At 41.7% G+C, this 27396-nt stretch overlaps 2 protein-coding genes across 2 annotated transcripts; one reads left to right on the top strand and one right to left on the bottom strand.

Moving 5' to 3' along the window:
• Positions 1-1523: 1523 nt before the first annotated feature.
• Positions 1524-12145, top strand: dhrs7 (dehydrogenase/reductase (SDR family) member 7). Its single transcript, XM_033642813.2, has 7 exons — positions 1524-1762; positions 3937-4089; positions 6086-6192; positions 6592-6831; positions 8201-8323; positions 8412-8627; positions 11096-12145. Exons 1-7 carry the CDS (start codon positions 1633-1635, stop codon positions 11135-11137), a joined length of 1011 nt encoding a protein of 336 aa, XP_033498704.1. The 5' UTR covers positions 1524-1632; the 3' UTR covers positions 11138-12145.
• Positions 11566-25554, bottom strand: pcnx4 (pecanex 4). The gene is made up of 11 exons (XM_033642812.2): positions 25389-25554; positions 23739-24513; positions 23453-23632; positions 21202-21740; positions 20971-21071; positions 20551-20673; positions 16956-17316; positions 15231-15334; positions 13038-14143; positions 12728-12914; positions 11566-12567 (listed from the first exon to the last, which is right to left on the bottom strand). Exons 2-11 carry the CDS (start codon positions 24434-24436, stop codon positions 12316-12318), a joined length of 3651 nt encoding a protein of 1216 aa, XP_033498703.1. The 5' UTR covers positions 24437-24513; positions 25389-25554; the 3' UTR covers positions 11566-12315.
• Positions 25555-27396: the final 1842 nt, after the last annotated feature.

The following is a 27396-nucleotide window of genomic DNA, read 5'->3' as shown; positions in this document are numbered from 1 at the left end:
AATATTACTTAGTTATGGCACCCGGCATACTGACACAGCACCACTTTATCCTGTTAAAACAGTCCTCATAACTTGTATTAATTTTTAAGAAAAACCCTTGTGATTCCTTTGATCTGAGGACCTTTACTGACTAAAGGAATATGAATAACTTACAGGCTAAGTGTGGAATTAACACATAATTTGAGGTAGCCAACAATCCTGTTTATAGGCTGTCTATAGAAAATGAACTGCTTGGCAACCAGACCAGGTGTCTAATTGAAAAAGGCGTTAATTTGTCAAAATGTGTAGCCACACCAGGCTGGTAAATGGGACTAGGCTTGGGGTAAATCTGTTAAGTTGTTCTTATATGATACATATTCCTAAATTATTTGATTTTTTAATTAAATAATCACACAGCAAACTCAGGGCCATGCAATATTCCAACACAGAAATACTGTACACAGTGTCCCAGCAGCTAATTTTGCCCCAGGGCCATCTTGCAGGTTAATCTGGAGGACTGAGTGTGCTAAGTAATCCTGACTAAAATTCTGGCCTATATCTTCCTGAGACCCTGGGTCCTCATATCAGGACATCTCATTTTTGGTTTACTGGACCTTATACTTCATTCTACTTAACTTAGACCTGTTGTCCTTATTCATGGACACTTTTTAGTCCCATCTAGTGGCCCTGGCAGAGCGCCGAAAAGACGGCCAAACTTGACTATCTAGAGGAAGTAAATGTCATAACAAGGTTTCCGTCAGTGAACATGCATAAGGATACTTACACAATACACTAATCCATGTAAAAACAAGATGGCTGCTATATCTGCTAAGCCAGTCTGCAGCTGATCCCGACACAAAAGTGGACAAGGTCCAAAACTTGATCACATTTTATGGATGAAACTTGTTTATTTATGATTAATAATGTTTGTAGTTTGATATGCCAACAAATATGACTAGTTTTAGCAACAGTAACAAGCTAAGACGCTGTTAATTAGGGAGTACTCATCTGAGGACATTGGGACTCTATCATCGTTGACAATGTTTAGTTTTTATACTTATCGAGTCCTACTGATCCCAAATAGCTAGGAGAAATAAAAAAATGCATACCAAACAAAAGTTCGGGTCTCAGGAGGGTAAATTATGATGTTAATCCACAGGATGACCCTTATAATTTGTTGATCAATGTTAAAGTAAAATATACGGTGCTTCCTTCACACCATTAATGTTCTTTTTTTTAATGTAATTGTATTTATTTGATAGTGATAATGCAATTTAACATAGTTTCAATACAGAGTATGGGACTGATGTGTTGCACAGAGTTTATAGCCACTGATAATTTTCAACTCTTGTCCCTAGTTGGGCTTTTACATGTCGACCTGAAGTGTAATGAAAAATCTACAGTTTAAAACATCATACAATCACAATGCACTAAAAACACGGAAGAACATCACAACATATCACACAATGCATCTACGACAATATACGTTCATCTTTCCGTCTGCTGCTTCTTCAAGAACTGACAGTTACCGAGCATTAATTTTGAAAATATCCGACCGGAAGTGACGTCGATATCCGGTGATAGCAAAATCTTGTCTTAGACAGCAGTGGTCAGCTACCAAAGTTAAATCTTACGTTTATTCCTTTAACACAAATGGACTGCTGCATCGTATCCGCCCTGTGGTATTTAATAGCACTTCATGCACTTATTCACTTCCTGTGTTTTGCTTTCGGGGATGCAGACTACACTTTGCTGTGGGCGAGTCTGTTGGGACACAGGCCAGGTGAGTTCATGTGACCTGTCTGTCTGCATGTCTCTGAATGAGTGTCGTCTTTTATTCAAAATGGATTCACTGACAGCGTTTGTCAACTAATATTAGCCTTCAGTGAGGTATCGTTAGTAAACCACTGATGAACAACCGTTAAACAACAGTTAGCTAACGTTTAACGGTTGATCCATGACCAACTGCCATGATGCTCCTCTGAGCTCTACAAAGGTCAAATTCCGCTTTTTACATGTAGTAAAAATTTCCTAAAGTCTTCAGTTCAGCCTAGTTATATCTGGGATTGATTTACCCACGTCTTCATATGAAAGACCTGAATGTAAAATTAATATTATTATGCGAAACCCAGACAGTAACCGGTATCTATAGCTGTCAGATGAATGTAGTGTGTAGTGTGTCAGTGTTGTTGTGTTTAATAAGGTACTAGGAAATAAAAATAATGTATGAAAAAAATCCCCACAGCAAATACTATACTCTACTATAGCTGTTTAATAAATGCAATAGTGTGAAACTCAACTTTATTTATATAGCACCTGTCATACAAACATGCAGCCCAAAATGTGTCACATGGCAAAATTGAAATGACACAGACACAAGACAATAAAATATTAAAAAAGCAAATTGACAAAAAAGATGATTAAACTCCCTAGAAAAAAAGAAAGTAACAAGATAAATAGATAAAATAGAAAAAAATGAATAGTAGAAATATAAAAAAAAAGGTAAAAACCAGTGGTTAAAACATAAAAAATCAAGACTGTAATGTCACTCCACGTTAGAAGCCAGATTAAAAAGATTGGTCTTTAATTTACTTTTAAAAATACAGAGAGAGTGCTAGCCAGTCTAATATCTAGAGGTAGTGAATTGCAGAGTTTAGGGGCGTAAAAACAGAAGGCGATTTCACCAGTACTAATGGGACACATGAGGAACATTTAAAAGTAAAGCAGTGGAGGACTTTAGTGATTTGGGTAGAACATTAAATGATAGAAAATCTCTGATGTATGGAGGGGGGAAGTAATTTAAAGCTTTATAAATAAGTAAAACAACTTTAAAATCAATTCAAAAAGATACAGGCAGCCAGTGTAGTGACTTCAGCAGCACCGTAAAAGGTCAAATAATTTCCTCTGAAATGCAGTACAGTCTGAAGTGGCAAAAAAAGTAAATAAACAAGCAAAAATGCTTCAAAACTTTATCTCTGTAAAAGTCATTGTCAGTGGTGGAAGTACTTTTACTCCAACTACTGTACTTAAGTACAACTTTAAGGTACTTCACTTGAGTATTCCCACTCTATGCCAATCTTTTACCTCTATGTCACTACATTTCAGAGGCAAATATTGTACTTTTTACTGCACTGTATTTATTTGACAACTCTAGTTACAAGTTACTTTGACCATTATCCCATTATTTGAGCCTATCCCAGCTGACATTGGGCGAGAGGCAGGGTACACCCTGGACAGGTCGCCAGACTATCACAGGGCTGACACATAGAGACAGACAACCATTCACACTCACATTCTCACACACAGCCAATTTAGAGTCACCAATTCACCAATTAATCGAACCTGCATGTCTTTGGATGGTGGAAGGAAACTGGAGTACCCTGAAAAAACCCACACTGACACGATAACATGCAAACGCTACACAAAAGGGATCCCCCACCCCAAAGTTCAAACCTCCCACCCCATGTTCAATCCAGGAACCCCCTTGCTGTGAGGCGCAGTGCTAACCACTGCATCACTGTGCTGCCAGAATACATTAATACATTAGTAATTACCATCCAATAATATATTAATCTGAAATTAGCCATTCTGCATATTGGGAACTTTTACTGTTGGTACTTATTGTTTACTTTTATGCTATCACTTTTGTACGTTTACTTGAGTGATATTTTGAATGCAGGATGTTAAATAGAGTATTTCTACTCTGTGGTACAGTTACTTTTACTTCAGTAAAAGATCTGAGTACTCCTTCCACCACTGTCAAGCTTCCACAGAGTTATTATAGAAAAATATGTAATATATCTTAAATAAATGCATTTCTTGAATTGTTTTGAAGGTCCCTAGAGGAGATCAAAACCAGTTGTGGTCTAATCCACATAAAAAAAATAAATTGAGGCTCATGTTGGCCGATGGTGCATATCACATGAAGTGTTGAATGAGTTTTTTTGTGTTTACCAGAGAAAAAGCTGAAAGGGCTGGTGGTGTGGATCACTGGAGCCTCCAGTGGCATCGGAGAGGAGCTGGCCTATCAGCTAGCAAAGTGTGGGTCACGTCTCGTCCTGTCTGCTCGACGTGAGGATGAGCTCAATAGGGTTAAACGTGGCTGTTTAGGTGAGAGATAAATATATATATATATATATATATATATATATATATACACACACACACACACACATATATATATATATATATATATATATATATATATATATATATATATATACATACACATATATATGTGTATATATACATATATATATATATATATATACACAGTACAGGCCAAAAGTTTGGACACACCTTCTCATTCAATGCGTTTTCTTTATTTTCATGACTATTTACATTGTAGATTCTCACTGAAGGCATCAAAACTATGAATGAACACATGTGGAGTTATGTACTTAACAAAAAAAGGTGAAATAACTGAAAACATGTTTTATATTCTAGTTTCTTCAAAATGGCCACCCTTTGCTCTGATTACTGCTTTGCACACTCTTGGCATTCTCTCCATGAGCTTCAAGAGGTAGTCACCTGAAATGGTTTTCCAACAGTCTTGAAGGAGTTCCCAGAGGTGTTTAGCACTTGTTGGCCCCTTTGCCTTCACTCTGCGGTCCAGCTCACCCCAAACCATCTCGATTGGGTTCAGGTCCGGTGACTGTGGAGGCCAGGTCATCTGCCGCAGCACTCCATCACTCTCCTTCTTGGTCAAATAGCCCTTACACAGCCTGGAGGTGTGTTTGGGGTCATTGTCCTGTTGAAAAATAAATGATCGTCCAACTAAACGCAAACCGGATGGGATGGCATGTCGCTGCAGGATGCTGTGGTAGCCATGCTGGTTCAGTGTGCCTTCAATTTTGAATAAATCCCCTACAGTGTCACCAGCAAAACACCCCCACACTATCACACCTCCTCCTCCATGCTTCACAGTGGGAACCAGGCATGTGGAATCCATCCGTTCACCTTTTCTGCGTCTCACAAAGACACGGCGGTTGGAACCAAAGATCTCAAATTTGGACTCATCAGACCAAAGCACAGATTTCCACTGGTCTAATGTCCATTCCTTGTGTTTCTTGGCCCAAACAAATCTCTTCTGCTTGTTGCCTCTCCTTAGCAGTGGTTTCCTAGCAGCTATTTGACCATGAAGGCCTGATTCGCGCAGTCTCCTCTTAACAGTTGTTCTAGAGATGGGTCTGCTGCTAGAACTCTGTGTGGCATTCATCTGGTCTCTGATCTGAGCTGCTGTTAACTTGCGATTTCTGAGGCTGGTGACTCGGATGAACTTATCCTCAGAAGCAGAGGTGACTCTTGGTCTTCCTTTCCTGGGTCGGTCCTCATGTGTGCCAGTTTCGTTGTAGCGCTTGATGGTTTTTGCGACTCCACTTGGGGACACATTTAAAGTTTTTGCAATTTTCCGGACTGACTGACCTTCATTTCTTAAAGTAATGATGGCCACTCGTTTTTCTTTAGTTAGCTGATTGGTTCTTGCCATAATATGAATTTTAACAGTTGTCCAATAGGGCTGTCGGCTGTGTATTAACCTGACTTCTGCACAACACAACTGATGGTCCCAACCCCATTGATAAAGCAAGAAATTCCACTAATTAACCCTGATAAGGCACACCTGTGAAGTGGAAACCATTTCAGGTGACTACCTCTTGAAGCTCATGGAGAGAATGCCAAGAGTGTGCAAAGCAGTAATCAGAGCAAAGGGTGGCTATTTTGAAGAAACTAGAATATAAAACATGTTTTCAGTTATTTCACCTTTTTTTGTTAAGTACATAACTCCACATGTGTTCATTCATAGTTTTGATGCCTTCAGTGAGAATCTACAATGTAAATAGTCATGAAAATAAAGAAAACGCATTGAATGAGAAGGTGTGTCCAAACTTTTGGCCTGTACTGTATATTTATTATTATTTTTGTAAAGCCTGGTTAAAAGAAAGTCTAATAAAAATTCACCAATATTTAAGTGTACCTCACCGTTCAGGTGCAGCACACCACAGCAGTAGCACAAGGGTTTCAGTGCTGTACCTGAGTTTGTTTCATTGTCCTTCAGTCTTAATCAGTTTGTGACCAGCTGAATTCTTTCTGTCATTTATTCCTCAAGAGTGCTCCGACCTCCAAGATGAAGATGTTCATGTTCTTCCACTTGATCTGTTGGAGAGGACATCGCACAAGGAAAAAACAAAAACCGCGATTCAGTACTTTGGACATGTAAGGCCACCTCAGATGCTCTTTTACAGTACTGTGTGTTTTCATCATTGCTGCGAGGACATTTCTGTTTGATTAACAGCTCAGTCAGGTGGTTATGCAGGAGGCTGGTTGTTTTTAGCTGATGGTATTGTTGTAATGTGCCTTTATGTGTGTGTTTGTACATGTATGTATCTGTAATAATAATAATTAAAAAACTCAATCACAGTATTTAAGTTATTGGTTTTCAGTAACATAATACGTCTTTGCCCTGTTTTAAAGATGCTGATTTATCCATAAACATTTCACTTCTGTTCTCTTTTCATTGTTCTCTATGCACAGATGTAACTATGACTCAGCAAAAGTATCCTGTTCATGCACTGTAGGTAAAAATAAATGGCTTTGTCCACTTTTCCTTTTCAGATTGATGTCCTAATCAATAATGGCGGCCGCAGCCAGCGCTCTCTGTGCGTGGAGACCAGTGTTGATGTGTATGACGCCTTGATGGAGCTCAACTTCCTGGGTACAGTCTCCATCACCAAGCAGGTGCTGCCTCACATGATGCAGCGAGGCTCTGGGAGCATTGTGACTGTCAGCAGCATTGTCGGCCTCGCCGGGGCACCCCTGGGATCGGGATACGCTGCCAGCAAACATGCTCTTCAGGTAAAGGGAATACGGAGGGAAACACTGTGTTTGCTTACTCTGATTTCATTTTGGAAAGTGTTTGCCAACAAGTTATTGACTCGCTATTTTTCAGGAAAGCTTTTTTTTTAATCACAGAGGAGCAGGTCTGGTTGATCTGGATCTCTTCTTAAAAATACAAAACAGTATTTTTCAGCCTCGACCCCATTTTCCCATGTTTTTGTGTCTAAGTGACTAATGGAGACAACGAGTTGTGAAATTGGTCCAGTATTAAGTGCTGCAGGCGGCAGCTGCAAAGCAGGCTGCAATGTAACCACTTGGGGAAATTGTACACCGTCAATTTACGTCCATTAACAGTGCTTGTTTTTGCCACAGATGGGTCAGATTGTTAATAAAAATGTCTGACAGCATTATGGAAAGGAACCCTACAGAAGTATAAAATGTTTTTCTTTACCTTTCGCTGACCCGGTCTGTTTATTAGTGTGTGTAGCCATGTCTCGCTCCAGGAGAAGTCTCGTCCTGAAATCTCAAGGACATTTCCACATTGTTAAAATCAGGAAAATAATCAGCCATGGCATTGAAAATCTTTAAGATAACACCATGCTATGTTGTCTCCAACACAACAAACTCTTCCCAGCTCTCCTCCTTCCAACTCTGACTTATGTTTTCACTTTTGTTTTTCCTGCAACAAGTCACCTCTTGCAAGATTTCAGAATGAAACTCCTCCTCAAGTAGGACTCGGTCACAGTAACAAACAGACTGGATTTATTTATTTATTTAGCCTTAATTTAACCAGTTTTTGTCCCATTGAGATGGAAGACCTCTTTTACAGTGGAGACCTGGCAAAGTAAAGCAGCAACACAGTTTCAACAACTTAAAAAGCACATAGATTTGATGAAATTAAAATGATCAGATTTCACCACAGTTTTAAACATAGTCAGGGTCAACCTGTCTTGAAGCTTAAGATTATTCTGCAGATTGTGCCATGCAGTCGGTGCAGAGAACCTGAAAGCTCTTCTTTCCAGTTCACTTCTGATTTTAGGCACAACAAAATATAAAAAGTCCTGAGGATCAGCAAAAGGTAAAGCTCATTGTTTTATTTCTCTGTAGGGTTCTTTACATAATGTTGTCAGACACTTAGAATAATAAATTTGAGCCTGTCAGTGCCAAAATATACACTTTTAGTGGCTGTACATTGGTGGTATATGATGTCCTGGGTGGTTACATTGCAACCTGTTTGAACCCTGCACGCTGCAGTCCTCTCGCCCAATACACTTAGACACTAAAACATTGGTAAAGGGGTCTAGGTTGAAGAATATTAAAGTTTATTTTAACTTTTTTTAGTTTTATATGTACGTCTTTTTACTGATTGTTACTGTGTTGTCGTCAGGGTTTCTTTAACTCCCTGCGGCCTGAGCTGACTGATTTTCCAAACATACTCATCAGCATGGTGTGTCCAGGGCCTGTACAATCACAGATTGTCCACAATGCCTTCACAGAGGAAGTCAACAAGGTATTAATTACCAACCTGTGTGTGATATAACAGTAGTAGTATTTCAGTGGGATGTTTTCAGTGACCTGTCTTCCTTCCATTCCCCAAGCCCCTGTCTGCAGCTGGAAGCCAGGAGCACAAGATGGCAACAAGTCGCTGTGTGCGTCTAATGCTGGTGGGAATGGCCAACGGTGTCAAGGAAATGTGGATTGCTCAGCAGCCCTTCCTCCTGTTCTACTATCTCTGGCAGTACGCACCCACATTTGCCTGGTTCGTCACAAACGTGTTGGGCAGAAAAAGGGTGCAGAACTTCAAAGCTGGTCTGGTAGGTGTATTATCTGCTTTCAGTAATTCTGTGTGTGTGAAGTCAATTTGCATATTCAAAACATAGGCTGGATGTATCATCAGGGAGGTCTACTGAAAATTAAATATCACAGTGTTTTGTGTCATGACTCCATGAAGATAATATGTAGGACAGTTATTTTTTTTCAGCAGAGGACCACCTAGTCCAGTTAAAAAATGGTAATCTTAAAGGAATAGAACAACATTTTGGGAAATACACTTACTTTGTTGCTGAAAGTTGTATCAGACGATTGATATCATTCTCCCGTCTTACATATAAATATGTTGCCACAGATTATTTTAGCATAACAACTGGAAACAGGGCTCTGTCCAAAGGTAACAAGATCTGCCTACTGACACCTCTAAAGTTTTAATTAACAGGTTATGTCTTGTTCAACACACTCATAATAAATTTAAAGATCCAGTATGTAGGATTAAGGGGGATATATTAGCATAAATGGAATATAATAACTAGATAGATAGATAGGTAAGATCAGTGTGGAAGTAATTAATACTTTGCTATGGATGATATGAAACATATATGTACAGATACCAGTGCAGATACTTTTATTTTGGTAGAAGGTGCTTTAAAATTAAAAGTAAAGAGTATTAAATAAGGAACGCTGGAAAATATAAAATATAAACAGCACAGAAGGTTAACTATGAAATGCTAACAGAGAGTGAATATCTAAGTAAATGCAAACAGGGTGTACATATCTAAAGAAAATGTAAATGCAAATATTGCTAACATAACCAGTAACTGAGTGACAGTGCAGCAGCCTACAGACAGGTGAGCAGGTGAGGATTCAACTGTGTTTTCATTAGTGTAGAACAGGGAAACTCAAATTGTGTTGCACGGGGGCCACTTTTGCAGAATGACAGAAGGCCAGGGGCCAGTTAATAAACAAACATTAATTATATTTATCAGTATATATAGTAAATGAATTGCCTGTTTTCAACCTCTCAACAAGTGCTATCCTCATTCATCTTTGCTAAGAGGCAAATCCAGTCCTTAACAGATCAGGTGTATGCATTTTAGGACATTCAGGGTTTAGCCCAGACATGGAGGGGTCTGGGGGTGATCCATCCCTGGCATGATTTTGGATAAACAAGCTCTGTTTTGATGATTTTTTTATGCACTCTGGCAGTTTATTTACATTCAAAGTACAGGAAAAAATTTCAAGTGTGAATCCCTTCATTGTCATTGTGAAATAGAAAATGGTCAGCGGGCCACCCAGCACCCTGTCGTGGGTAAGATTTGGCCCCTGGGCTGTAGGGTGAGTATCACTAGTGTGTAATCACCTAAAACTAGTCCACAATGTTGTTTATACAGTAGCCCAGGACAGACAAACCAAACACTGGCTCCAATAAGGGCCTTCTGCTTCAGCCACCGTAGTCTTCCAACACGCTTGGCACACTCGAGAAGTTTGAGCTGGTTGCAATCTGCAGCCTCACCTAACTGCTTTCTTGGCTCTGAGCTGTTGCCAGGCAGCCAGCACAGACCACAGAAGTTACTGTTACTAGCCAGAAAATAGTCCAGCACATAACCCACCCTTAAATAATACACCACTTTGTTTTTTTTGGCTGTTTTAGGCTGATTCTACCTTTGGGCAGAGCTGAGGTAGCTGGTTCCCTGTTTCCAGTTTTTGTGCTAAACTAAGCCACATTAACCGTACAGACACAAGTAGTTACAATCTGATCAAGTGACTCTCGAAAGAAAGCAAATAAGCATATTTCCCAAAATGTGTAACTATATTCCATACGAAAGCACAATTACTCTTTTACATATTTAAGATGTATATACACCTGGTCAAATTCAGAGACAGAGGCTCACTTTAGTCAGAACGCACCAGAAAGGCTCACATGTGAAGTTTGTTGTTTCTGTACGTTCAGCCTCACTACTGCACTCCGTATTGCTGACCTTGCTCCGTTAGATTCGGGACCAGGGGTTTCTCACTGTGTCAAAGGACTTAAAATACTTGAACACAGCAGAACGTGGCAGACACTATGCAGAACTGTGTCTTAACAGCTGGGGGGCCTCAGCTGTTACTGACCTTGCTTGAGTCTAATAAGAAGAAAACGGTGGCCAGGGTATGACAGTGAGCATGACTACTTGCCCGCGGTGCCGACTGACTGACCAGTGTGCCTGTTGGCCTCTGCTGGACAGTGACAGCTGAGGGCCGTGAAGAAAGGTCATGTTCCAACTGGCCAGACAACGGAGCGTCACATGCTTATACTTCAGTAAGGTCTGTGACGTATCCTTTGGAGACAAAAAAATCATGACAAAATCTACACAGTGTTCCTGCACAGTGAAGGGTAAGGCAGTTTCAGGGTCATGCTTGTGACCATCACATAATTACACCAGATTTAATGTCACCAGGATGCAGTACATGTAGAGATAGCTTCCCGTGTGAATAAAAATGTGCTAACAGCTAAACCTTTCTTTTGCAGGATGCAGACTCTGCATACTTCACAAAGCCAAAGACCTCCTGAGAGTCACATCGTCAGGAAGAAAACACATTTATTGCATTCCTCATCTTCGACCTGAACAGTGATCCAGCTTTTCCCACAGAATGTCGATATCTTTGCCTTCATCTCGACGGAAAACCTCTAACACGACTGCTTTAAAAGCTCACAGCTCTCTTCCCACAGCTTTGCAGGAGAGGATAGAAACTGGTACATTTTTATTTCATTATGCTTTCATCTGAAATGTAAAGTAAATCCTATATGCTGCTATTCTAATATATCAAGCATCCTCAGATTATCTGAATTTCTGGCCTAAAGCCTATTTGAATTTATAACATCAGGATTATGGATTCCATGTAGGAATGAAAGACGACTACTAACCTTCTGAATCCGCTAATAAAATTTAGCTTGAATCAGTTTTCTGCCCAAGTTTGTTCAGTGGAACGTAACAAAACTGCTTCTGCCAAGCTATTTTATTATAAGTATATACAGGTCCACATATAAAAATCAACAATATGTACAAGAGAATATGGACAAATTCATCCAACGCTTCATTCTAAATTGTAAACAAGTGAATTGTAAACAAAACAATAGCACTAAAACACTTTACACATACAGCGAGACATACCCAAGGCACATCCTTGATATCTGAACAAAACATTAAAATTCTTGTCCCATTTTTGTGGACATAAAGGGGGGAGGGGGGGTCACCTGAAAATGGTTAAATCTAAAAAGTACAATAAAACCAGAGGTATTCAGCAGGTGCCATCTAGAGGGGGGAGGTGGGCCAATTTATTCACTTTCTTTTAAGCACAAACATTGATAAACAACCCACAAACGCATGTGCTTTGTTGGAAACATATCGGGGATTTTCTCCTCTTTAATGTGCCATTCTAGGAGGTAGTCCACATTGTCACTTATAATCTGTTAACATTTTGCAACTTGTACAAGTGTACAGTGGTGATGCCACTGCGTCTTCGTATGTGATGCAGGAAATGAAGCACCAATAAAAGTCAAATTCATGTCAAAAACAAAGCAGGTTCCCAACAGACATTTTTCTGACGTCATGACTGATTTTGCTATAGTTTCCACATGAAAATAACCATTGACTTTGGAAATGGACGTTTAGCTGTGGTAGTACCGACTGAAGAGCATCTTCCTCCCTCTGTGGTGTGTTCGGCAGAGAGAGCAGAAGACGCCACAGGTCAGAGGCAGGGGAAGTGAAGGGGGGCTGAGGAGTAAATGGGGTATCCTAGAGGGGGATCAGCTGCTTGAACAGTCAGATTCCTCAGCATGAAGGGGTGAGCCTGAATGCTGTAACGCTCCTCGTCGTCATTAGTGGCATACAGGAGCTCCCAGGAAAGGTTTGCCCACTGACCTCGCACCCCCTCTCCATTCAGACGGCCCACCTGCACCAGCTGCTCCTGCAGGGACAGGACTCGCCCTGTGTATGTACCCTGTGGACAAGGACAGTCAATCACACATTTCACTGAGACTGGCTCTAAATTGCAATTTTAAGTACCCTCAATTTTACTCCAGTGAATGAATAAGAATAAGCTTTAGGTATTAACAGATAGTGTGGACAGGATGTAAACAAGGACTGTTGTGTGTAAATACCATAGCGAGGTCATGTCCTAGAGAGAATAAGAATGGTTTCTCCTGAAGGACACTGTCATGCCAGCCTTTCTCTGTCACCAAGCCAATGTACCAGTCCCTTTCATATTCCTCCAAGGTGCTGAATAACTCTTCGGGGGACTCCATGGGCCCTAGACTTGCTTGATCAAACAGCAGCTTGAAACTAAATCTGAAGGCAAACAAAACCACAGAGGCAGAATTCAATGACATATAATTATTTCCTCTGGCATAAATAATCCCCATCTAGTGATCAGAATTTCAAAAACCCTGTAACACTAACTGCCAATTTTACCTGAAAGCCCGAAGTGCTAGCTGGTAAAGTTCTTTACTTGAGGAGAGCCAGTCGAGTCCTTCTGTCCACGGTATATCTCCACAATAGAGTCTGTAGACGTAACTGGGACTGGTGAAGGTGGACTCTGCTCCCACTGAGATGAGACATGAAAGTGCGACCTGTGCGTGCAGCTCTTTCAAGGCTTCATCCTCCTTCAGGGCTTTGGTCATGTCCTCTGAGGTCTCGCCCTGCACAACAGGTCCAAACCGCCCTAAGGTGAACCGAAACCAGTCCTCAGGAAACAAAGGCCTGAGCTGCAGCAGGCGGGATGGCAGCAAGGGTGCAGTCCTCCACCCTGTCGGTAGGTTGAACACCTCCGACTGGGGGCAGCTGAAGTTCAGCTGAGGGAGAGAGCCGGGACTCTCACTGAAGACCTCTGGGTTACGGCCTTTGTCCACTGCTGGCATCCCAATACCGAGACCCAGAGGCTGCAGCGGCTGCAGGGCAGAGAGAGCCATGTTTTCAAAAAGACTGTCCATCTCCACAGAGCCCGGCAGAGAGGCCCCTGTCTGCAGTGCTGTGTGTCCAGGCTGGACCTCTGCGGTCACTAACGCCACTGTCCGCCTGGCTGGTTGAGGTCCAAATAAGTCGTCCTCATCCGACCAGTCACCAAAGGAGGTCAAACTGGAGCTGTCCTGTCTGAACCTGAGAGAAGACACATTGGATTCCACCACGACAGCCTCTGGTGGCTGGTTACACGTGGTCTGGGCCAACTGAGAAGACTGGGACTTCCTGCCTCCAACCCCTGGCCCTTCTTCACTGCTCCACATAAACCCTTTATGCTTCTGGACACAGTATCGGAGGAGCAACCAGACCAGTGCTTTCAGAAAGTCATCCTGAAGCTTCCTCAAGTTGTCATGTGAGTCAATGATGCCAGAGAGCACATTTCGGGCGTCAGAGTAGACTCGCACTGCGAGGGCAGCACAAGGGGTGAGGGCGTTCCCCCAGTGCATGTTAAAGCCCTGGGTGAAACCAAGCCGCTCAGGGCGCTCAAAAGCAGCTTCGAACACCTCATCCACTCTCCGTGCCTCCACTGTGTGGCAAGATGTCTCCTGTAGCTCCAGACCCTGTAACAAACCGCACCACATTATGAGGGTCCCTGTGCATCCTTACAAAGTCCTAAAATGTCTTAAATTGAATAGATTCAAGGTCTAAAGATTTTTGGAATCATAAGGGGAAGCATTAAATTTGGGCTGGAGCAAAATAAAAGAGCGTGTCTAAAAGAGCGATTTTTATATCCTACAATAACAATTTCCACAATGTCCAATACCTATGTGTTTGTACATTCCACTTGGTAGGTGGCAGTGACAAAAAAACATGTAAGGGTGCATTAATCGAGGTATGCAGGGCTGCACATTAACGGAAATATTAGTGGGATATTTATTTTCATTAGATATATTGGGGCTAACTGAAACCATCCAGTGATTTGCATGAGCTGGGGCTGCCCCCTTAAAGGGAAATTTTGGTTTATTTCAACCTGTCTCCTTTCGTCCTAAATTTGTTTCAAGTGACTAGTGACATAAAAATAATAGTTAGCATGTTAGCCGTTAGCCTAGATACAGCCGGGGCGCATAGTAGCGTCAGACCTGTTAAAACCTAAGTGAATGGGCAACCTTCAAGTGCAAAGTTAGTCCACTAAACAAGCTTTTTTCCACATGGACGGATGGATTTCTGATCCGTTGTTAGCGCAGTTAGCTTGTTTACTTTGTTACTGAATGTCACTGTCGCACTGAACGTCCCGCTGAACACTGTTGAAACTCTTTACAGATAAAAATGAGCAAATAGTTGAATGTTCATATTAAACAGCCAAATTTGATCCAACTGACATAATTCTGAGTCAGATACAGCCCTTGAACGAGGTGCAATGTGAACTTTGTCAAGCGCTGTGGTAGCACTTGAAAAAGTGCAATGCCCATCGAGTAGTTTGAAAGAAACCGAACAATGAAGTGAGACATTTCTTAAGCTAAATAAACCACAAAGACAGTGTCTTGTTTGTCTCTTTCTTTTACTGAATGGTTTTATTTTTTTCTTTTAGAGGTGTTAAAGGTCTTCAAAAGACATTAAATTTGTACTGAAAAAAGTGCACTCTCTTTGTGTAAGCTTGTTGTAAATGACTGCAGTGACTCTTAATAGACAAACAGAAAGACACAGTACCTTAATGTTAACTGTACAGAAGCCATATCCTCTCTCCAGGATCATTATCCAAACCATACGGTCCTGAAAACGTCCCAGAAAATGAGAGCCTGGGGCTAAAGAACCTACAAAAGGAGAAGAAAATCATCATCTAACATGTAAAGAGATGTGATCTTCAAATTGAGGGCAATGCAGAGGGGAAACGCTCAATATATGTACATCATGTAACACTCATGAGCAATGATGCACATTCCTTTCATTTTGCATTAGCTGTGCGTCCCTCTGCTGACTGTGTGGATAACATGGCTACTGGATGAGCTGCAGGGAGACACGTACCATCACAGTCGTACAGGAAGGTCATGATACTGTTTTAACTGGCTGACTGCACAGAGATCTAAATATTACATCTGTTCTTAGCTCTAGCTTTCCATTAGTCTCTAAAAATTCACTCTTTTCAGAAAAGTGAGCAGAAGACAGACGTTTATTTCAACACAGATGAGCAGAAATGGCAAGGTGATGGAGGCTTTTGTTTTAAGTTGACTAGCGCTTGCTTGGCTCAAGAATAATGTCATGTCCCATAATGACATCTCAAAATAGTCCCAGCCGCTACCTCATGATGGGAAGTGACAAGCTGGGTGGACTTCTTTGCCGCTTGCTGCTCCGCAGCCCCCGGTGTGAGCAAAGCAAAAGAACACTACAAACTGCCATCGTTAGACTGTGAGCATCAACCTAACAAGCGCTTATTCTGAATTATACATCACAGCGACAGCACCCCGAGCTCACAAAAAAACAGCGATGACATCACCTCGGCAGCTTTATTAAGTTTTGAATCATCAATCCATAAATAATGATTCTCTACTGTAATATTTTTTCTCTCCTGCACACTGAACGAAATCCTAGCAGCAGCTCTGTGCGGCCTAAGAGTATTACGCAGTTAATGGAGTGGAAATATTTGGATGTAATGAATACAGATCAGAGCTATTTTTTTTGGGTCACTTCACAGGAAGCTCAACTGGATCATGCGAGCTTGCATTACTGCCAGCGATTCCAAAGAGCTGCTCACAACAACATTCCTCCTCCCTATTAAACCATATGAGGTGACGGTTCAGCGCTTTGATCTGCATACAGTCTCTACTTGACCTATACAAAGGTTTAGTCACTGCAATTATAGTTCAAGTCAAAACATATTGCAATAAAAAATATCGATAACAATAATTTTTTTAATATTGTTGGAGCTCTGGAGAGTGGCGTGTGTACCGCTCAGGGCTGCAATAAAAAAAGTCTGCAAAGAGAAATGATGTAACTCAAATAAAAATAGCAATTTTAGTTACACAGTGATATAAAATTGAATTTCATTGTAATAAAACTTTAATCCAATTTTCAGGGTTAATAAATTAAAAAATATAAATTCAAAATATTTTGAGAACTGCATTTATTTATTTATTATGATCAATTATTAATTTATTATTATTATTATTATAATTATACCAAACAATTGTGAGCTATTAACTGTTTTTTTTTTAAGTTTTCTTTCTTTTCTTTTTTTAAATATACAAAAACAATTATTTGCAGCATTTCTTTTTAGATCCGGTTATGATATACTTGCATTCTGATAGTATATTCTGATACATTTACAGATCTTATTAATGCTAAAACAGTAAACAGTGTTTACTTGTAACATTTGAGAAAGATTAAAAAGAAGGAAGACACCACAGACAGAGGACATATCAAGCATGGACAACTAACCCAGTGACCCTCTTGCAAAGGCCGTCCTCAGAGCAGAGGCCAGACTTCCGCTCATCTGCTGGTAGAAGATGGAGTCTGGGCAGGGACAGGCGGTACCTACAGGGCCTGGCCAACTGCGCTGAGGCCTAGGGAACCCCACCAGGAAGACGGGCAGGGTGAAGAGGGGCAGCAGAGGGGCAGAGAGCAGGGCAGACAGGGTCACCACCGCCAGCAGCAGCGGGCACAGGGAGGCATTCAGAGCCAACAGAGTTCCAGCTGACTGACGGCGCTGCTTCTTCTCTGTCCAAGATGTCACCAACACAGTCAGGGTGAACTTTAGCTTGGCGAGGAACTGGGTCAGTCTGTCGATCAGCAGGCCCACCTGGATCAGAAACACAGGGGCAAACATAAACGGCACTGAACCACCATCAGGTCTGATGTATACAGCATGTTTGAGAGAGATGTGAGCTTCATTCGCTTTTTTTTTTTTAATTAATTTTACTTACGGCAGCATTATTAATATATACTCAGCAGCCACTTTATTGGGTGCAACCGTAACATCCAATGCAATCTAATACAACAGCTCATTCGCAAACTCTACCTTTAGCAGGATAATATTGTGCTGTTTTGACTGACACTCTTGGAGAGGTATGAATTTAACTTTATCATTATTAGTGAGGTGGTAATTTGCAGTGGTGTTTCACTAAACGGTTATACTGAAAGGTGTTTCCATTTACAGACATTAGGGGGAAAGAATATAAGACACATCAGCATTGAGGACAACGTAGAATTTGTGGCAGATCTCTTACTATTTCAGTGTCATTGATCATACTGAAGTTGTCACCAGTACAGTGAAATTGGGTATGTTAACTTGTACTATGTGAGTTTTCTGCATTTGGTTTACTTTAATTAGTCAAAAAGAAACTGTGTTGTAAGAGACTGCATTAAATTATATAGGTGAACCTAATAAAGTGGCCATTTTAAAGATAAACTATGCAGAGTTTTCCCTAAAAAAAAAAACAATGTATAGACCCTACATAGAAGTAATCCCTCTCAATCATCACTTACAACCCATTAGAAGTGTGTGGTGGTGTATTTTCCCTCTGCCTGTATGTTCTTATTTTCTTCTTACTTTCTGTGTTCAGGATGCTTATGAGTGTTAGCGCTCAGGTGAGGTCAGGGCTTTATAATAAGGGAACAACTAAGTGTCAGACCATAAGCAGCGAAACATAATGCTGAAAAAAGGCAAATATAATGAGGTGAAACGCCAAACAAGAGAAAATCTGGGGTTGGCTTTCACTTTCACTTTTGCTAGTGAGCGTGCCTGTAAACAGTAACCGACAATCCTCCGTAGTGTATCTTTAAATATATTTTTTCACTAAGGCTCTGTACTTACCTGAAAAAAAGTTGCAATATGTTAGAAAAAAGGCAAAAAAAAATTTATCAGGGGAACTGCCCATTGGTTCGACATCCCATTGTTCCGACCATATTAAACTCATTGTTCCGAAGTCCGTTCCGAAATTATCATGATGCCCTGTGGTTATGGTCTGGTTAGGTTTAGGCACAAAAACCACTTGGTTAGGGTCAGGAAAAGATCATGGTGTGAGTTAAAATGAAAAAGAAAGTGGCAAACACATAAGCCGTGAGCCTGCTCCGCCTCAAGCCGGTCGCGGCGCACCATACGCCTGCCGCGAGCCGTTCAGCACCGCGGACAGTCAGACTAATGGGATGTCGAACCAATGGGCTGTCGAACCAATGACATGGACCCTTTATCAGCACCCTGAAGACTTTCCATGTTTTAGTTTTGACAAGATGGCCCCATAATGATACAAATGCTTTAGACTAACGGGGTTCAGAAATTCAAGCCCAGCTCAGACTAAAGATTCGACTAAAGAGATGAGTTAAAGTGTGCAACTACCTGTAATGCACCGTTATAAAAATCTGCCAGTTCACACCGATGCAACTAGAGACGGTGTATCATCTCTATGCAACAACTCTCTGTACCTCTGCTGTGTTTGCAGCTTTTCAGGGTTATTTTGTGGCTCAATAAAATTTATAGCTTCTTATAATGAGAATGAGGATAGTAATACTGGCTACAGCTACATTTGTAGTAGTGATGAAACAGTGAAAACATAAAATGAGCATCATATGGGACTGTTTTCATAATAAATACGCCACAATAATATTAAAAACCAGTGTCTATTAATCAGTCAGTGAGAAAGTGTGTGTGTGGGCGGGGCAGCAGCAGCAGCAACCCGCTGTCTGACACCAGCACACAAGGATGAAAAGAGGGCTCAGCGGGGGCGGAGCACCTGCTGCACCAAGTAAACACGACATCTGCGGTCATTTTGACTTGACCAGCGGACTTCACTGCAAGCCAAGTGGTTGTAGAAACAGGTGAAGTGCTTTATGTTCTAAAACCAGCCAGCTTTTTTGACCAGCGGAGTTTCAGGTGACACCATCAGCCAGCTTGAGTCGAGCTCAGACTGCCTGTTCACACTGCTGCAATTTTTCTCTGCAACGTTCTAAAATAGTTTCATCTCATTGCGAATCACTGGTCTGAACTGGGCTTACGAATCTGATACTTGTCAAAAGTTCAGTGTGCTGTTCACAGCCACAGTGTAAAAAACTGATGTGGCAGCACTGTTTAGGTCAGATTAAAACTTGCAGATTAAAGCCCCTACAAGGAACTTTCATTTTGAGTTGATTTTGGCGACCCTGTGGACAAAAGCGGTAGTGTTTTGCTGGAATGAAGCCTACATTTCCCATGAGCTCTAGCACGTATTGTCGTAAAGACGCTTACCTGGCTCACGCATGTGTTTGTTTTTGGGGATGAATGAAACAACAAGACGGGAAAACTTTGCCCCCGCTCCTATCGGGGATCCCAGCTCACCTCTGCTGCACCCCAGCTCCACCTCTCTGGCGTAAGCGCCACCGCCGCCGGGGTAAACGCAGTGGTCGGCTGGTAAGGCTGAAGGCCTGTTTGGCGAGCACTTCCACGGCTTCTTGGACTGAGTATGGAGCAGTGCCTCGCCTCTTTATTTCTCGGCACTCGCTGGACCCTGTCTGGCTGGTACCTGTCGTCAGCCCGGATGAGGTGTTTCAGCCCCGCGGCCCCTGTTCTCCTCGTCCCCGCTGGTGCGGGGTGAATCTGCGCAACCTGCAGCCTCTGTGTGTGGCTCCCCGGACAGCTAACGCCGTGGAACCGCCGGCTCCTGCCAGGATTGGGCTGGTAAATGCTAGATCGCTAGCAAACAAAACGTTTATCTTGAAGGATTCCTGACTTCCCGAGGATTGGATTTTCTCTGTGTGACTGAGACGTGGCTGACTGTTGGTGAGTCCAGTGCTTTCACAGAACTTTTACCTGATGATTGCTGCTATTTTAACTCCCCGCAGACGTCGGGTCGAGGAGGAGGAATAGCAACTATTTTTAAGAGTCACTATAAATGTAAGCAGCTAGGTTGTAGGTTGCTGTTGTAGGTCACACTCAAGACATCAGCAGAAACAAGAGACTTTTGCATATCCAGTTAAAAGTTCCTTGTAGCGGCTTTAAATATAGAATGTAGAAGGATCTAATGTGGGTTGGAATTAAAGGAAAACTGAATGTTGACCTCACCAGAAGAAGCTGAACTCCAGTACCCAGGTTGTCCCACCCTGGCAGCATGTTGCTTCCAGCTGCAAGACGCACCAAGACCACCACCACCATCTGCAGCAGAGCATCCTCTGAGCTCTGCCACACCTGCACAGCAACACAGAGCAATCACTGTGCTGAGCATAAAACAGGCGTAACCATCAAACAAAACACACTCTGGTATTAAACACAATTCATTTAAATGGACAAAAAATTTTTTGGCTAAGGCACCGGGAAGATGTTTTTCAGTGCCATATTTTTCAGTTGTATTTTGAACAAAGCTCTGTGATTTGTGCTCACATTAAGAATCTGCCTGGAGTAACTTTAAAATGGTCTTTATTGCGATAAATATTTTCTGCATGTTATGTTCACTTAGATTGTGAGCAGGAGTGAGTGTGAGCATACCACTCTGAAGGCTCTTGTGAATCCCACACTGAGGGAAGCCCCGTGGAGCAGCTGCAGAGATTTGTCCATAGACAGGAAAGCAATCATTGCAAATGGAGACACTGTGAAGTAAAACACAGTAAGTGCAGGTCAGAAACACATTCACATACACAGCGCTGTTGTTTTCACACCTGAGAGAGATGTTAAGATTGGAGAACATCAGACTTAAAGTACACATTATAACAAGCTCACCAAGATAAAGAAGGACTCTTCTGATTGCTGCAGCAATGTATAATCCTCTGTTCCTCTGCTTGAAAGTCTGCACACTGGACATGCCTTTAGGGTACAGGGGATTGAGGAACACCCCTCCAAATACATAGGCCCCCTGGATCTCTCTGAGAGCCCAGCAAAGGCAGAAGAGTACGAGGAGGAGGTAGCTGACAGGAGCCTGAGGTCCCGTAACCAAGCTCTGGGACTGAGCTGAACCGAGGAAGTGATGCAAAAGCCCTGCCTCTGCCATCGCCACCAGAAACAGGCTCAAATATAGCAGCAACTCCCTGCAGCCCAGATTCCAGCCAAAGGAACTGGAAGGAGGAGGTGGCGACCCCCCTCTGCGAAATCCACGGTCCCCAAAGGCTGCCCTGGGACCTCTGCAGAGTGTGCCAACCTGGCTGAGGTCCAGGCTCAGCAGAAATCCCATAGAGATGGAGAAGAGAACCACACCCAGTGTCGATGGGATGAAGTAATTACACACAGCTACGCCGGCAGATACACCAAACATCAACAGCAGCCTGTGGGACAGTGTACACGCAATAAGTCAGGGCTGATGATACACAGGCTACTGTCACACTTGTCATTTCAATGGGACTATTAGAATCTGATGAGGACGGAACGTGAATGAACAAAAACTGTGTTTTGCTCAAATTGCTTTTGTGAAGAACACTGAAGCTGCTGCTTTTAATCATGATATCAAACTGTCAGGCAGGCACACATTATGACTGGATTAGTGTGTGGTTTGGGTGGGTTTTAGATATTGTGCATTATGGCAATGAATAGAGAGGCAAAGCCCTTTCCCTTCCCTTCTGGTGGACCACCATAGGACTTTATTTCATTTTAAAAAAGTGTGATTGTCCATATAGATGTGCGCGATTTGTCAATTAAATGTTAAACCCTTGCTAGTTGGAATCAGAAACACTAGTCAGTTACACTTATTATTAAAACTCACTTTTATTTAGAAAGTTGTTGTCACGTTTTGTAGGATAATGTGCATAATGCACAGTGGCACACATTTCAGTGGCATTTAAAATGCAAGGTGGTTACTGAAAAATGATTTAAAATGGCTCTTATTACATGCAATATGTATTCTGACATTGTTTAACCTTAAAGATTAAATTGTGCTCAAATTTGACCGTTTTTTTTTTTTAGTGTTTTCTTACTTTTAGACTGATGACTTGTCTAAGTTTAAACTTCGATTCAAACGTTAGAGAAACTAATCGTAAGTAACGCCCTTTGTAGTCAATAGAGACAAAAAATCATCAATCATCGAATTGGTTTGTCAATCTAAAAGATAATTTTGCAAGTCAAAAAAGTTTGTTGTAGTACCATTTAGTTTTGTGTGAAACCGCTCAATGAACTACATCTCTCATCTTGCATAATATATGTCACCAACAGCAACATGGCCGTTACCTTGGCGCATTTTATTCTGTTATTCCTGAACAAGGAAAAAGAAAATGACTACAGGTCTGGCCACGCTGAAAATTTCAGCTATGTCAAATCAGAGTGTACAGAGGCATTGTAGCCTCAGCGAGAGGGAAAGTTATGCCCTTATGGAGTGTGTAGTTTTTCTAATTACTATTTCCACTGTCCCATACTTCAGCAGATTTACAACAAACTGTGACTTTCTTAACTTGAAATATTATCTTTTAAAATGACAAGCATCCTATATTTAATTCATGGCACGATTGAAATAGGAGCAAAAAATTAATTGTCTCTCATTGTTGACTGCTGTACATATTTTTTTCCAAAATATGGTCCCATGATGGTCCACCAGAAGAGGAAGGACTTTATCTCTCTATAGACAGGACACCTAATAAAGTACTATAGTTGAAATCAGAGCTTAAAATTTATATTGAAATGATGACCATAAAAAACGTTTATTGGGTAAATTGTTAGAATTGTAATTGTGCCACAACTTCAAAAAACAAATGACACAATGACTGCTCTACATATAACAACTGCACAGACCCACACGGTATACTAGATATATGAATGACAAATAAAAGCACAGCCTTCATTAGTGCCAGATTCTTTATATCAATCTCAAGGCATGAGTGGGATCCATTGGTGTCATTTAAGAACACGTAGTGGTTGTTTATATAGTTTAAAACTTTCTGATTTTCTCCTCAGTTTTTATTTGAGCTCTTGACACAGCCAGAAAAATACATTCGCCATTATCAGTGTGCTGATGAAAGCCAAGACTGCAGCATGCTCTTTCAATATTTACCTTAGGTTGCTGGACATGGGCGAGCCTCCTAAGCCAAACACAAGAGCCTGCTCCATTCCCCAGAGGAGCAGGGCATCTAATGGAGGCAGTATACCTAGCGCCCACAGCAGAGGTAGGAAGAGGAACAGCACATGGAGAACCTGGCTGGCCAGTTGGAGCTCAGGGACAGGGCCTGCGAACCTAAATCAGAGCAAGACACTGAGATGCATTATGGCAGAAAACACTGTAAAATGCAGTAGCATTCTGTAACAAGACATCTCAATCAAACAAGACAAATGATGCTCACCTGTCTGCCAGGTCCACAGCAATGAAAATAAAGATGTAAAGAGGCCGAGTGAGTGGGGTGATCTCATAAGTGTCCTGTGCCTGGAAAGTGGCTGTCTCTGTGGCTGTATTTACAATAAGGGAATACTCAGCTATACACAGTGTCACCCAACTCAGGACAAAGACAACGAGGGACACACCAATGCTGCCGTAGAGAGCAGTCAGTCTGCTCAGGAGCAAATACCATGTCCCAAAACCACAGAGCACCCCAGCCAGTACTGTATGCAGCACCACATTCAGCCCAAACCTCTTCCCCGGGGCAATAAATCGGACTGTCTCTGGGCTGACACAGTGGGTGAATTCCACTTCCTCCTCATCAACCAGGATGTTGGGCGCACCTAGTCTCTCCACTGTGCCACTCCTCCGAGCAGCATACAGTGCCAGGGCCTGGACACCCGCTGCAGCCCCGAACATAAACATACCAGAGAGCACTGTGGCGTGGAGCTCCTGCAGCAGCTGCAGCTGGCAGAGCAGAGTACCAATGCCCCCAAAAAGCCATGGTGTCAAGAACAAGACTGCCTGATTGACGTAGACATATGGTGGGGCACAATAGCCCAACTTGAAGCGTGGACCCCCCAATACTGTCTGGGGGAAGCGCTTCCAGAAGAACTCCTGCTTGTACTCATTAAGAAGGGGCACATCTGGCCCCATTCTGACCATTCCCGAAAGGGTGGCAGGTCATCTCCACACAGCTGAAGGCGGGTGTCCATTCATCGTCCTGTAGACAGTGAAGCTCTCTGCAATGAAGCACACCTTCGGTTATTTATTGCCAAACAAACTGGTGATGCCCTCATACAGTATATCAGTGTTATTGTCTTACAACAGTACAACCTTAGTAGTAAATAATACAACTTTAAAACTGCATATACTGTCAGCTATTTTTGCAGCCTGTATCTGGATGATTTCAAAAGTTGTGTGAACTTCTCTGAGCTCACTTCTTACAGCTGACATACTATAGTGTACTGGGGTCACAGCAAACACGGGTTCAGTTGTAATGAGCACTATTGGGCAATAATACACCATTTTATAGCTAATCTAGCTCTACTCCTAAACAAAACACATGCTCGTTGAAGCCCTTTAACATTCTGAAAAGCACCAGCTCCTCTGGCACCCGCTTATTTCTCCACCAATCTGATAACATTGGCAGAGCATCCCTGAAACTCTACGTTAATGTTAAAAGATTGTTAGCTCCTTCTGTAGTAACTCTCAGTTACAAGTGGGTGTTTTCATAACAAAACAATCCCGAATATCCTCTGGGTTATAATGTATAGCCCAGAATAGGATACAACACTAGAGCAACAGCTGCTGAGTTGCCATGAAAACACACCACAGAAGCTGTAGCTTGTGGATGCGCTAACGTGGGCTAACCTGTTCAAACTAACACCCGGACATTTGCAGTCACACCTCACATAACCAAACCAGGTATTTAGCGAAAAGTAAACTGCTTTCTGAACCTCCCCGAGACTGTACCCATCTCCCTACGTTAGCTAGCTGTAACGTTATTATTGTTAGCTAGCGATCCCAGCCTGACTGTCCGTTAGCTTGCTATCACTAACAGGTAAATAACAGCAGGTTGGCGACCTGCGGTGTCACTGGCGCGAGACAAACTTACCGTTAACGGCAGAAAGCCCGACTGCAGGTAAGCGTTGGGTGATATGTATCGATAAAGGTGGTATTGAGGGGAAACAGGCGGAAATCGTCAACATTAACGTTAGCTGCGAGCTAACCGCTTGAAAGCCAAGCAACATCGGCATGATACACAGACAGATTGTAACCAATAGGAGTGCAGAGAATAGGAGAGCGCGTGCCCCGATTGGCTTAAATTGCATAAGCCCGCCCTTCACCTCATAACTCCGCCCCTTCAGCTAACACGTTAATAAAACAAAAGACAACACAAATAGGTGTTTGTCAATCACTAATGGCTCATGTTCAGTGTTTTACATCTAGGAAATGAGACTGTAAGTCAGTAGTAGCCTCAGTTTACATCCAAATGTGCAGGTGCTCGTGAGCATGTTTTGTCAAAACGAAGATAAACTAATATTTCTCTGTATTTTCAGTATTAACTCTTAAGCAGCTCCAGTAAATCAGAACACACAGTGCACGGATCATCTTCCAGATGTGTTTAAATACAAACCACTGCGTGTTACTGCTGCTGCTGTTAAAGTGCAGATGTGGTGCTTTGCTGGGAAGCAGACCTGAGAGTGATGACCTGTGAATGGCGCGCAGAGATTACAGAATGGCCCAAAACTTGGTTGGTTGACATGTAAAACAAAAAGGAAGTTTTGTACATTAGCTTTTTGTAGCTTTTGGAGGCATCTGATAACATCCATTATGAAGAGGCTCTTCTAAAATGTCAATATTTCATATATTAGAGGCGCTTGAATGCCCCATCAATTAATGGCACATTCTTAAATGGGGGATATTCATACCATCGCTTAACATTCTCATAAAGCACCAAATTAATAACTACTACACACTGGGTTTATAACCATAAAACACATTAAAAAGCTATAAAGGTTTTATTTTATTTTTATTTTCTTATCAAATGAAAGATTCATTCAAGTGGGAATGACTTTGGTTGATGATTAATGACTATACAACTGTCAATGTCATGGGTATAAGATAAAGCAGTGCTGTCAGACTCATATAAATGAGGGCACATCAGAGTGTGTCAGTTTTTGTGAGTGGGAATCATATTCAACTGTTCCCACGACCAGCTTTATTAGAAACTGTTTTGTATGAAAAATCATCACAAAGTCAACTGAAAAATACAGATACCCCTCAATAGATAATAAAGGATTTTACTATTACAAGTTGCTCTCCACTGAACAATGAAATGACCATCCCTCTTTGCAATTACATTAAATGACACATCCCATGGTCTCGTTGATCCTCCTTCTCCTAAATAATATTTCAACCTCTCACTTGCCAGTATCTTTAATTCCTGAATCTAATGCGCTTAGTTGACCCCAAAAACTGACATAGGATTAGAAATATTAATATTACATTCTAAATTATTGTTGTCTTCTTAATACAAAAAGAGCAAATCCTACGAGTATTGTATTATTTTAAGATAATGAAAGTGATTGTGGTAAAGCGTGGTCTGCCTCTCCCAAATGTTGATTTACTTAGAGAGAAGGAGGGCAACAAGAGGGATCATAAAGTGATCAACTAAAAAAGGCCACAATATCAACACAAAGAAAGATAATAATCTGGAGCCGAGGAGATTAAATTGTTGTTGTTGTTATTCTTCACTGCGGCTGAGGGGCTAAGTGTACATGCAGGGGGTTGTGTTTCCTTGTTATCTTGAAAAAACAATTTCTGTTCTGTGTAGGACACAATAAAGCCCGTCAGTCACGACAACATGTATGTAATCCTCCTGCAGCACTGATTATTTAAAATCATTGCTCCATTTTTGCTACAGCTGCCTGATGAAGAATATCAACATGAATTGAGACTTAGGAGTCATTAAAGGGAAACACAAATGCAAATATCATGACATAAAAAAACACCAAATTGGCTACAATTTACAAAAAGCAGACCCTCTGGCGGCACTCTGAAAATTGATTCCCGTTAAATTTACGAGAAAATTGGGTGTTTTTCTGTTGTTTGGTTATCGG

Source organism: Epinephelus lanceolatus, chromosome 15 (genome assembly GCF_041903045.1).
Source record: "Epinephelus lanceolatus isolate andai-2023 chromosome 15, ASM4190304v1, whole genome shotgun sequence".
Classification (NCBI taxonomy): Eukaryota; Metazoa; Chordata; class Actinopteri; order Perciformes; family Serranidae; genus Epinephelus; species Epinephelus lanceolatus.
Note: the sequence above shows the minus strand (reverse complement) of the source record. Positions and strands in the feature narration are given on the sequence as shown.

Coding starts and splice junctions, on each gene's coding strand:
- pcnx4 (XM_033642812.2), bottom strand. CDS start 24,436: ATGGTCAGAATGGGGCCAGATGTGCCCCTTCTTAATGAGTACAAGCAG. Junction 20,674..20,970: donor TCACAAGAGCCTTCAGAGTG/GTATGCTCACAC, acceptor GTTGCTGTGCAG/GTGTGGCAGAGCTCAGAGGA. Junction 12,915..13,037: donor CTAGCACTTCGGGCTTTCAG/GTAAAATTGGCA, acceptor GTTTGCCTTCAG/ATTTAGTTTCAAGCTGCTGT.
- dhrs7 (XM_033642813.2), top strand. CDS start 1,633: ATGGACTGCTGCATCGTATCCGCCCTGTGGTATTTAATAGCACTTCAT. Junction 6,193..6,591: donor CGATTCAGTACTTTGGACAT/GTAAGGCCACCT, acceptor TTTCCTTTTCAG/ATTGATGTCCTAATCAATAA. Junction 8,324..8,411: donor TCACAGAGGAAGTCAACAAG/GTATTAATTACC, acceptor CCATTCCCCAAG/CCCCTGTCTGCAGCTGGAAG.